Source organism: Nannobrachium achirus (assembly GCF_963921795.1).
Source record: "Nannobrachium achirus genome assembly, chromosome: 6".
NCBI classification, from domain to species: Eukaryota; Metazoa; Chordata; class Actinopteri; order Myctophiformes; family Myctophidae; genus Nannobrachium; species Nannobrachium achirus.
The window spans coordinates 21,042,619-21,055,134 of record NC_137815.1 but is presented as its reverse complement, the minus strand read 5'-3'; the positions used below and the strand labels follow the sequence as shown (position 1 = coordinate 21,055,134).

Genomic DNA, 12,516 nt, shown 5'->3' with positions numbered 1-12,516 from the left:
TATCATAACGTGTGTGTGTGTGTGTGTGTGCATACAGTGAGTACAGTACAAGCATGTGTGTGTGTGCATACAGTACACTACGAGCACACAATGCCTCGCGATGCGTTGTGTGCTTGTAGATCGGCTAGCTTAAATCATTTTCTAAATGATAAACGCAAAACGAACGGTTTTGGACACACAAGGTTTCCACCCGACAACAACAATATCGTCGTTGTCGGGTGAAAACCTTGTATGTCCAAAAACTTTCGTTTCGCATTTATCATTTTAAAAATGATTTAAACTAGTGAAAACAGCCGATCTACAAGCACACAATGCCTCGCACCGCGAGGCGTTGTGTGCTTGTAGATCTGCTGTTTTCACTACTTTTGTGTGACGGCCTTGTATGATGAAGCAGGGCTTTACTTTGCGAAAGAACTTACAAATTTGAAACTTGGAGATACGAGGTTTCCACCCGACAACGACGATATGTATGTATGCGTGCGTGTGTGTGTGTGTGCGCGTGTGTGCGTGCGTGTGTGTACCTGTGAGCTCCCCGAGGCAGCGCTCCTCGCACTCCTCCAGGTGGAGGAAGCGGTTGGCGTTGCCCTCGCAGCCGCTGTAGATGAAGGGCCGGCAGGCGTGCACCTGCTGGTTGAAGTACCAACGCATGGTGAAGCGACCGCAGCTGCCCTCGTCCATGGGCAGCAGGCACGGCTCTGCTGGCGCTGCGGGAAACACACGTTCAGTTGGCGCACACACAACATGGCACGGCTCACAGGTGCATGTCCGCGCGCACACACACACACGTCGGCGCGGGCACGGACGGAGGAGGAGGATGAGCAGAAACTAGGCAAGTCAAAGCCGGAGGAGGAGCAGAGCCTGGGGTGTTAATGCATGATTTATTGCTCCGTGGTAACGGCGTTGCTTGCTGAAAATAAGGGGTTTTCAATTAGCTAACAGCGTAAGCTACAAGCAACACCGCTGTGCTTCGGAATACGCATGTATGTGTTAAGCTTAAGAGGCAATAGGAGACCCCGGCTGACTGGAAAAGACAAAAATAGCCGACGGTTGTTTAAATCAAGAGCGTGTTAACATTTTGCTCAGGACTGTGCAGTCTACACAGATCAAATCCTATTATAGTCATATCTAACCCTTTGTCCGGTCGAACACGTTACAATCACTTATAATGTATTCGTATATTAGATTTTTGTAAACAATCATAATTATAGACACATGAATACTGATAACAAAGAAAGACCAAACTAAATGTTTCTCTTATCTTGCTGTGTAACCCGGATGCACACAAACGCCTCCTCCAAGACACGGGTCGATAGCAACGAAGCCAGCCGGCCTGCGAGGCATGCAGAGACGGACATGCAGTCAAACAGGCAAGCAGGCAGAACTGATGTCTCTGGGGACCCCAGACAGAACAGGACCGTGTGAGTTGCTTTTACCTTCCTCTTTCACCTCCCTCTTGGACCTGACTGAGTTGGGTCCGCCTGCTTTCACAGGGTGAACCGCCAACGCTCTGTGAACAATGACTTTGGTCGATTTCTTTGGGTCAACTTTGGCTGTTTTCTGAGCTTCCATTTTGTCAGCCTCACCTGCCAACACACAACACACACACACACACGCAAGCGCACGCGCATACACACACACAGACACGCAAGCAGCAAACACATATCTATCAACAGATGACATTGACTGACACATTCAGACATGGTTGGCAACATGAAAGCAAAATCACGATCTGTCGTACAATGGCATCACATGTTCGAAAGCGTGTGGCATCCACGACATGTGAGCTTGTAGATCAGTTATTTATTTTGGGCCGCATGACGCAATCATACAATAAAGTATATCTTCACTGTCGGGCAGAAACCTTGTATCTCCACGCCCTGCTTGTGTGGCAGTCATACAAGACTGCCGCACAAAACTAGTGAAAATAGCCGATCTACAAGCACACAACGCCTCGCAGGTGCGAGGCGTTGTGTGCCTGTAGATCGGCTATTTTCACTAGTTTAAATCATTTTTAGAAATACAACACAAGCTGTTTTGGACCTACAAGGTTTCCACCCGACGACAACGATAAATCAGGCTGAACATAGCCTGTGACACACATGATCATCACATAGAACGACATCAAAGGGCAGAGGCTGTGGCTGCTGTGGGCTTGTGTGCAGCAGACAGTGAGACACAGGCTGTGTGGCAGTGATCGAGTGGTTGACACTGAACAATAGCACTGGACCGGGGCTCCGGAGGACAGGAGACAACCATATATCAGTGATTCTCAACCTTTTTCATTTCAAGGAACCCCACAGTTCGATAAACGTTAGACCCCCATTCGATACGTCCTCCTCTCCACCAATCTACACTAAACATTCGTTTAACTCTGAGACCGTCCAGATGGAACTGACTATTCAGTTGTTAGCTGACTGAAAATAAACTTTATCATGAATCCATTTGATGCTTGAGGCTCATTATGCCTCAACTGAGTTTGGAAAGTCAGCCTTTTAAGTGTGGTGCCTCAAACACATGGAACACTTTACAGGGCTCACTTAAATATGGCTCGCGTGTATCCCTAGATCGTTTTAAATCGGATATTTCAACTATGGTGAATCTAAACTGTACCTGTTTTAATTGCATTTCATATATCATGTGATGGAATATACTGTATATATATATATTCTTTCCTCTATATCATGTATTCTAGTAATTTACGTGTTCTGTCTTCCGTTTTTGCATATTGTTGTTTTTTGTGAACTATTGTTGTAATCTCGGCACTGCTGAAAAAGAGGGTCCAGCCCTCAGTCTGTTCTCCGAGACTCCAATTGATAGAAAAGATCAAGACATCTATGAAAAGGTCTAATCTGCAACACAGTTTTATACAATACATAATGGGGGTCCCTGCTTCATCTCTGTATTAGCTAAGGGGTCCTTTGTCTGAGAAAAATGGTTGAAGACCCCTGATTTGTATACAGTACCGGCACTCTGATTAGTAAGGAACTGTTGCAGCTGCTCCTTGGGTTCGTCGTACGCCTCGATGGAGTAGATGTGCTCGTAGTCTGGGTCGTTGGTGTTCACCACCACGCGCAGCTCGCGCCCTGGAAAAGGAAATGCCGCCACACAGGTAAGCCAAGTTCCCAGTTCACCATAATTCACACCATACGCCATTAGGGTTTCCTCACCCCCTGTAGTGAGAGCAAAATTGGCTATCTGCACAGCAGCCATATTGGAGAAAGGTTCAAAGGTGTTAACAATGATACTAATGGAGGCACTGTTCCATTTCATGTAGCACAGTGGTTCTCAAACCTTTTATTTCACTCTGAGGGCGCTTTCCGACCGGCAAAGAACCGGTTCGGGTCCTATGGGATGAACCAGAGGTGAGCTTTTCCACCGAGAACCAAGTTGGTTCCGAACCGTAAAGGTTGGTTCGGAACGGGAACCACAACATCCTTGGTTCCTCTGGTTCAATCTGGTTCAATCTGGGGAAACGCAAGCCGGTTTGTGTTCCGGTTTGCAAGAACGAACCAAGGTTCCAAGAAAGTTGAACAGCACTGGTTCTTGAACCAAGGTTCTTTTGGTGGAAAAGGCCCCTGAGTGTGTACAAATGGACCCTTACAGGTCCATTTGGTTCCATTTGTACACTCTGAGTTACACACCCCCCAAGGAACCATGGGGGTCTGGACCACACTTTGAGACCCACTGGTGTAGTGGAGTGTTTCCAGTGAGCCAACATGCACAATGCCAGCACCCCGACTCTGTTTGGCCAGAATGGAACAGAGCCTTCATTAGTATTACTGGCTGTGAAGGGAGTGAATACTGCTGCTGTGAATATAGCCTATTGCTGCAGTGTGAATATAGTCAACATAGAAAATAGTCAATTTAGTCGACCAAGCTTCGAAGCTCTGAGTAGGAAGGCTGTAAACTCCTACCAGCTTTGTTCACCTCACATACTCCCTGTCACCACCCTCTCTCCACATACACCGTGTGTAGCAGGGCATTGTAATCGGCCCTGTTTGTGTGGGAACAAATTAACTGGAGAACGGATGAGTGGATTTTCATGAAACTTGGTGGGAATGATGCCCTGAGAAGATCATTATGTTATTAAGGTCATGGCCACCATCAAGGTCAAACTTGGTAACAGATGGGTGCATTTTCACCAAAGGAGCCGGGAGGCTGCCTTGAAGACATAATTAAACCGTCACCATCAAGGTAAAGGTCAGGATTACTGTACATAAATCCACCATATCTCAGAACCCCCCCCCCTCCATAAACAATGCCTGGATAATTGTCACATTTTTCAGTTAGCAGTTACACCTATTCTCATAAGGACAGGAATCAATGGACACAAAGACACAAATGGAGTCCTCTGTTTTCTTAATGAGAAAACCACCCAATTGTTCAGAGGGTCTCCAGACATAGCAACACCCTGTTAAAAAAGGCTTGTTAGGAACAGACACACAAAAAAAAAGACACAAAGAGTGAGAGGGATCGATTAAGAAGATAAGACAGTGTCGGAACACAGTGACACACTCACCCGCCTCACCCCTCAGGGTCAGTGGGACCTCTATTCCGGTCCGGGCCCTGACCGCGGTCCGGGACTGAGGTTCTGGGGCTGAACCTGAGAGAACCAGACAGGACAAGGAGGGTGGGAAGGGGCACCACAGCGAAGGGACACGGGGGGGGGCAAGAGGGTCCGAGGATTAGGGCTGTCACGATTACAAATTTGCGTTGACGAATAATTGTCAGACTAATAGTTGCGATTAACGGTTTAATTGTGTTTTGGGAATTGAACATTGGAACGTAAGAATACAAAAAAAAATTAAACTGTTTTCCTTGTAATCAAAAAATGTGTAGGGCAGATATGACAAAAAAAAAACGTAGAAATAGCTGATGTACAAGCTTACAAAGTGGCGCATTGTAAGCTTGTACAGTACAGCTATTACTGCTTTTTTAAGTATGAACATTTCTTGAACATGGAAACAATTATGACGCGTATGAAAAAGTAATTGCGATTATCTCAAATAAATTGCGATTAGACGATTATGTAATAATTGTGACAGGCCTACCGAGGATGTGCGAGGCAGAGAAAAGGAAAGCCAACACAAAGGGCAAAAAGGACAGGACAACCTGCTAGCAAAGACATTTAGACAGCAATGAGATGAGCCACCACCGATCCTGCAGCATTCCAACAGAAACACCACTTAACCATCCATGAGGTTATGAGATTAGAGTTCTTGAGATGATGACGTTATAGCAAATCAACTGACTTTCCATGAGACTTCCCTGGTTTGACTTGATCTTGCAGACTCAACCCTTAATGGCTTGTATACACAATGACATACTGTACATTAAAACCTGTGTGTGGCCAGGGATGCATACAGTAGATTTGACTACTTCAAACTTACCTGAAATGCTATAGTTTTCTTTACATATTTAAACTCTGTCTGCATGAGGGGCAGGAGACAACACCTCTAGACAACACATTCCCTGACACATTCTAATCAGTTTACAAAGCACTCTGACGATCATAAGCTAGAAGTTATCACACTTTTTAGTGTTTTATCCCTTTGACAGATTATGTATAGTACTCATAGGAATAGACTATGTGACAACCAGGAAAAGTCTGGTGACCACCGGAGAGACGGGTGGCAGCCGGAAAGTAGACGGTACCCGGGAGCATGTGTCTTCCATGAGGAAGAAGCCCAACAAACCCACGGTTAGGCTTTTAGGAGGGCCATTCAAGCCACAAGCGGAGCCTGCAGCACCACCCTTGGGCCATGTACAAATATATGGCAATGTATAAGCATACAGTGAATAAATAATGATCAATCAATGAATAAACCGTGGAAACTAAAGGCTACATTTAAGATCATAAAAACAATGTGGTATTTTTTTTTTTGCTTGTCTCTTCTGTATGTAGCATAGTATTGTCCTGTATATGTTGTTTTGTATGTCTCTTTAAAAAATGAAAAACAAAAATAAACATATTGTTTAAAAAAACAAAATAAAAAACAATGTGGCCAGGTAGTGAGTACCTGAGACGAATAACAGTATAACTCCATATTTGAATTTTTTGGATTTACCAGACTGTAAACCACAAACTAGTAGTTTTTAATCTGTTAAATTGTTAATGCAATCCCCCCTCATTTTGTTTAATTGTCGGTTTTAATGTTATCTGTTCCCTTTGTCTGCTGAATATTGCTTGTAGGGACTTATATTGTTCCACAAACTGCTGGAGATAAACAGTTTTTCCACTTTCCATAAGTATTATGTCTTTCCTATCTTTCCTATTCCTAATATATATGAGTTAAGTAAAAAAATCTAACTCAACAAAATGAAGGGGGAGTACATTAAGACTTTAAGAAATTAAAAACTTCTAGTTTGTGGTTTACAGTCTGGTAAATCAAAAACATTTCTTTATCCAAAATTTTAAAATACAGACTTAGACTGTTATTCGTCTCAGGTATATAGATTCCTAAATTATGAAGGACCAAAGCAAAACATTTTTTTTCTTATCTTGCTGTGTAATCTGAACGCACAATACCGCCTCCAAGACACGGATCGATCGCACCAAAGCCAACAGAACTCTCGGAGTGTACAAATGGACTCGTAAGCTCTATTTGTATACTCTCAAGACACAACTCAGGATTTCTTTTGCAGTGACAGATGCAACTGAGCATGAAACGTGGAGCCGCACGAGGAGGTTTCATTTGAGCAAAAAAAAAAAAAAAATGACAGCTGTAGGTATGGAAGTTCCTCTCCGTGACTCATAACTCCTGCCCTTGTGTCACCTTGTCCCACCTGCTGCAGTGCAGCAGTTTACTCACCTCCACATGCTGGGACGTGGGCAGATGGACAGGAAGGGAGCAGAGAGGATGGGGGAAAGAAAGAGAGAGGTCAGCTTAAACACATTCAGAACGGGTACACGTTATTGTGTATCATTATTTTATGCTTTAACTATTGAAAAATAGCAGATATACAAGCTCACAGCGCGGCACCGAGTGCCGCGCTGCGAGCTTGTAGATCTGCTATTTTTTAAAAATCGTGAAAATTTGAATTTTGGGTTCTATAAGTGTCATTTGAATCCTTCTAAGATTTTTTTTTAAAAACCTATGTTTCTATGTCAGCAATCTGGCCAGCCATCGTCAAAGAAAGGGTCCTTTTCACTTAAATGGAGCTCAGTTAGTCTGTTCTTGAGAGACTACTATGTCAGTGGTTCTCAAACCTTTTCATGTGAAGGACCCCCAAAATGATATTTATTTGGCCACGGACCCCCATCTCAAAATATCTAGTTCCAGGGACCACCCAGAAGCGAAATTTGAGTTTCAAGCGTTCGCTTTGAAAATACATATATTCAAAGATTTTCACAACATTTTCACAACATTTTCAAAAATAGCAGAAAAGCGGGACAACTCCCGAACGGCCGGTTCATTCCCGGCCGGTCCAGGCCGACCATTAGGAGAAAAATGTCGGGCAGAAAACCTCGTATCTCCAAGTTTCAAATTTGTACATTTTTTGCGCAAAGCAAAGCCCTGCTTCATCATACAAGGCCGTTGCACAAAATTAGTGAAAACAGCAGATCTACAAGCACACAATGCCTCGCACCGCGAGGCGTTGTGTGCTTGTAGATCGGCTGTTTTCACTATAGTTTAAATCATTTTTAAAATGATAAATACAAAACAAACGGTTTTGGACAACGGCGAAATATAACTCATGTAATTGGCCCACTGGCTTGTCACTTGTCATGATCTGAAATGGCAAATCTTTGAGTAGCAGCAGCGCTATAGAGAGAGTTCTCTCTCTATAGCGCGCAATGAGGGCCTCTACAACTCTTTTTCCCGGGCTGAATCATGGGCCCAGCACGTCCCTGAACAAATGCACACAGCCAACCCATCTGACCACTTAACCCGGCAGCCGGACAGATGGGCGGGCCACGAAACACCTTTGAAATGTCCAAGTGGGCTCTGGTTCTAGAAAAGGCTGAGAAGCCCTGCGTAAAGAGACTCACCACAGTGCTGATTCATCTCAGAGCGAACATAGTCTCGGATCTCATCCTCCTGCGTGCAGCATGAGAGAATGAGGGCAAGTAAGACCAAGATACAGACGTGCTTCCTTTACCAATTGGGCAACACATTCTGTGTCCACTCTCCATGATGCATGATAAAGCATACTTAGAATTCACTGTAATCCGCTTATGATACAGTTATGAGCATACATATTCAGGGCAAGTCATTACAATTTAAAGTTGTTATATATATTTTTTGAACAATTACTTATAATACCATTAATAGTTCACTAATTGTTGGACACTCGCTGAGACTTTCTTTTGCTAGGAGAATGTGTTGTGATTATTGGTACAAACTCGTATATTTCTGAGTGCTGTTAGGTAAAAATTATACAGTGTTAGCAGATTGTAATGCATTATGGGTATGTCTCTAATGTATTATAGACATGGGCTTCATATACTGTATGTGCGTGTGTGTGCGTGTGTGTGTGTGTGTGTGTGTGTGTGTGTGTGTGTGTGTGTGTGTGTGTGTGTGTGTGTGTGTGTGTGTGTGTGTGTGTGTGTGTGTGTGTGCGCGCACGCGGCCGCGCGCGCGTGTGTATGTGAAAAACAATGGAACTTGCACAAAAAAAAATATTTCACCTACAGTTTTACACATGTAAGTAAACCTGTAAAGTGACTCGAAAGTGTGTGTGCGTACGTGCGTGCGTGCGTGCGTGCGCGTGCGTGCGTGCGCAGTAAAACCCTCAGTGATAATTCTCTGAAAGTGTGAGAAATGGACACAAATGGACCCGTTAAGTGTGTGCAGGTGTGAGTCTGTGCGTGTGATATTCAGATTGGGGTTCGGGGGGGCCTGGAGCAGCGATGGACTGACCGTCATGCCTGGCTCTCCTCGGTCTCCCTTGGCTCCATCTGGACCCAGCTCTCCCTGGAACACAGACACATCTCAGGAAGTCACAGAGAGCTTACAGGAAGCTACCGAGCAGGAAATGTGCTCCTCTCCAGACTGAGAGCATAATGTCAGCAACGGAATACAAAGTTGTGGTTTAACAGTTCTACTGCCAGATTTATTCTGTATTTATTGGGGCTGGTGCCAGCAAAAAGCAGCTTACCTTTGCGATGTTATAGAAAATGATCTATTAATTATTTCCAAACATATTTTTTTTTCATTGGATGTATTATATTTGTACTTTAGCCAAGCTGGCGGCAGAGGGCAGCCTTATGCAAATAATGAATGTGAATTGGGCCGCTCCGCTTGCCATCCATTCAGAGCATAGAAATGCATTTCTAGATCAGATCCACAGAAAACAGCCAGGAAGTGATTTGGGACTCCATTATTGCTTACGTGCGGTGGATTTTTTAGAGCAGCGTTACGGTAGATGTTTTTACTGTACGAGAGAGGGCGAGATCATTTAGCGACCTACAACCGGGTCGCAACGCGGTCGGTTGTTTTGAGCGACCGGGTCGCAAAAGCTACCAACCGGGCCGGTAAATCACCGACCGTGCCGCTAAATCGAGCGACCGGGTCGCTAAATCGAACGACCGGGACGCTAAAGCCACCTACCGGGACGCTAAATCCATCGACTGGGTCGCTAAATCGACCAACCGGGACGCTAAAGCCAACGACCGGGACGCAACATCTTCCGACCGGGTCGCTAAATCCACAGACCGGGACCCTAAAACATCCGACCGGGTAGGTAAATCCAGCGACCAGGATCGCTTTTCCACCGACAGGGCTACTAACCCTAACCCTAAACTTAACCTCAGTAACCTTACCTCAGTAACTAACCTGCCAACAGCAACGTCCGAAGCGGTAAAAGAGTTAATCAGCAGAACGGTGTATTTTGCTGATTAACAAAATTACCCCTCAGTACCATTATTGGGTCTCTGAATCATCAAATCAATCGTCAAATGCTGAATCATACTAAAATGACTGTACTGTAATCATATCTGATTAGCATTCTTTTTTATAAATATTCGTTTTTTTGGGGCTTTTACTGTATGTCTTTATCGACAGGACAGTAGACTGACAGGAAATGGGGCGAAAGATGGGGAGTGACACGCGGCAAAGGTGGTCCGGATCAGGAATCGAACCGGCGACGCCGGCAGGCATCCGTTGCCTATGTGGCAATGCCTAAGTGGTATGCGCCTGGACCAGTAGGCCAGTGGGCGCCCTCCGATTAGCATTCTGAGCTGGAAAATATACTGCTATGCTTGAGCCACAGTCATATTAGCTTAATACAAAGTTGCCACTCCTCAGATGACAATAATAAATACATTTCTTCCCCTCTTAAGAGTCATTGTTCAAGCATTTGGTCAGCGTGTGTCAAGTGTCGGCACAATGTACATTATCAGGTGAGAGCAATTTTAAGGTCTCGCCAATCAAAGACAATTGACTGGAAATAAATCATTAACAGAAATTGTACAGAAAGCCTAAAGGTAGTGTAAGTGATATTTTCTTGATAAAATAAGTGTTCATTCTATATTCTGATAATCATCATTGCTATAGCGCGTTTGTTCAGTAACATTTGGGTGTCCCCATCTCTCCAGGTGTTTAGTAAACAGGAACGCATTTTTAGGTCAGAATACCAATTTCATCCAATCACATGATAAATAAGTGAAGTTGGAAGTGATGACACCAGAAATGAGCAGAGAAAATTGGAAGTGGAACACTATAAGCTGGTAAATGGGTGCTCTCTCCTTATTGGCTGAAATTGTCAGTCCACCTGAAGATGTCTGTTCTGTTTATTAAATTCAGAACGGGTACACATTATTGTGTATCATTATTTTATGCTTTAACTATTGAAAAATAGCAGATATACAAGCTCACAGCGCGGCACCGAGTGCCACGCTGCAAGCTTGTAGATCTGCTATTTTTAAAAAATCGTGAAAATTAGAATTTTGACCCGATTCTATAAGTGTCTTTTGAATTCTTCTTCGATGTTTCTATGTCAGCAATCTGGCCAGCCATCGTCAAAGAAAAGGTCCCTTTCACTGGAGCTCAGTTAGTCTGTTCTTGAGAGACTACTGTGTCAGTGGTTCTCAAACCTTTTCATGTGAAGAACCCCCAAAATGATATGTATTTGGCCACAGACCCCCAACTCAAAATATTTAGTTCCAGGGACCCCCCAGAAGCAAAATTTGAGATACAAACGTTCGCTTTAAAAATACATATGTTCAAAGATTTGCACACATTTTCACAACTTTTTCAAAAATAGCAGATCTACAAGCTCGCAGTGAGCTTGTATATCTGCTATTTTTCACTGGTTAAAGCATTCAATAATTCTAGGCCTAAATGGGTTAAAGAGCTGGAGAGATGGGAATACCCCTAACATTCTATAGCAATGATATGATCAAAATAGCTTGATCACTTACCCTACCTAAAAATCGCGAAGTGAGCAATGCAAACACGACACACTTGCATATCTCCTTGTATGGGCGGTTCTGTCCATGATGTCAGTTACTTTATGTGTATGGGCACGGAACTCCATACATGGAGCCATTACTAATACATTTCGTACTAAAACAGACAGAGTGAAACGTAGGAGCGGTTTGCACCGTTCAAAAAACGAAACAAAGTGTGACACTCACGTGCAATCCTCGCTCTCCTGGTATCCCAGGGATCCCCCGAGGGCCCACCATGGCAGGTCCTATTGGACCCCTCTCTCCCTGGCAAACAATCACATCATTGTCATTATATTACACATTGTTTTGATCCACAAGGTAGTTGTACCCAATGCATTGCTACCATAACATTTCGTCACTGTCGGGCAGAAACCTCGTATGTCCAAGTTTCAAATTTGGATTTTTTTTTCTCGCAAAAGCACTGCTTCATCATACAAGGCGGTCGCACAAAAGTAGTGAAAACAGCAGATCTGCAAGCACACAACGCCTCGCGGTGCGAGGCGTTGTGTGCTTGTAGATCGGCTGTTTTCACTAGTTTAGTTCATTTTTTAAATGATAAATACAGATACGGTTTTGGACATACGAGGTTTCCACCCGACAAGACGATTTGTTTAAATAACATGGCGAACTGCCCCACAAATCCATGGCAGATCATGAGTACCTGAGACGAATAACAGTCTGAGTCCATATTTAAAAATGTTGAATTTAGATATTATTTTGATTTACCAGACTGTGAACCACAAACTAGAAGTTTTTAATCTGTTAAATTCTTAATGCACTCCCCCCTCAATTTGTTGAATTAGATTTGTTTTACTTAACTCATATATATTAGGAATTATAAGACATAATATTTATGGAAAGTGGAAAAACAGTATATCTCCAACAGTTTGTGGAACAACAGTCTAAGTCCGTACAAGCAATATTCAGAAGACAAAGGGAGCAGATAACATTAAAACAGAAATTTGAACAAAATGAGGGGGGAGTGCATTAACAATTTAACAGATTAAAAATTACTAGTTTGTGGCTTACAGTTACAGTCTTAGTCCACTTGCCAGAATCTGAACCCTGGCATATTGAGTACAATAAGGTTTTATGTTAGAAATGTTGAGTATGGGTCCCCA

General features: G+C 43.6%; 1 protein-coding gene across 1 annotated transcript in view; it reads right to left on the bottom strand.

Moving 5' to 3' along the window:
* Window positions 1-7,955: 7,955 nt before the first annotated feature.
* The window catches only part of col7a1 (collagen, type VII, alpha 1), a gene marked incomplete at both ends in the record, with an annotated part of 225,733 nt that continues 221,172 nt past the window's right edge, over window positions 7,956-12,516 (bottom strand). The window contains 3 exons of the mRNA XM_080728016.1: window positions 7,956-8,042; window positions 8,865-8,918; window positions 11,582-11,659. Coding sequence (XP_080584142.1) covers window positions 7,956-8,042; window positions 8,865-8,918; window positions 11,582-11,659 — 219 coding nt within the window. The remainder of the gene's footprint in view (window positions 8,043-8,864; window positions 8,919-11,581; window positions 11,660-12,516) is intronic.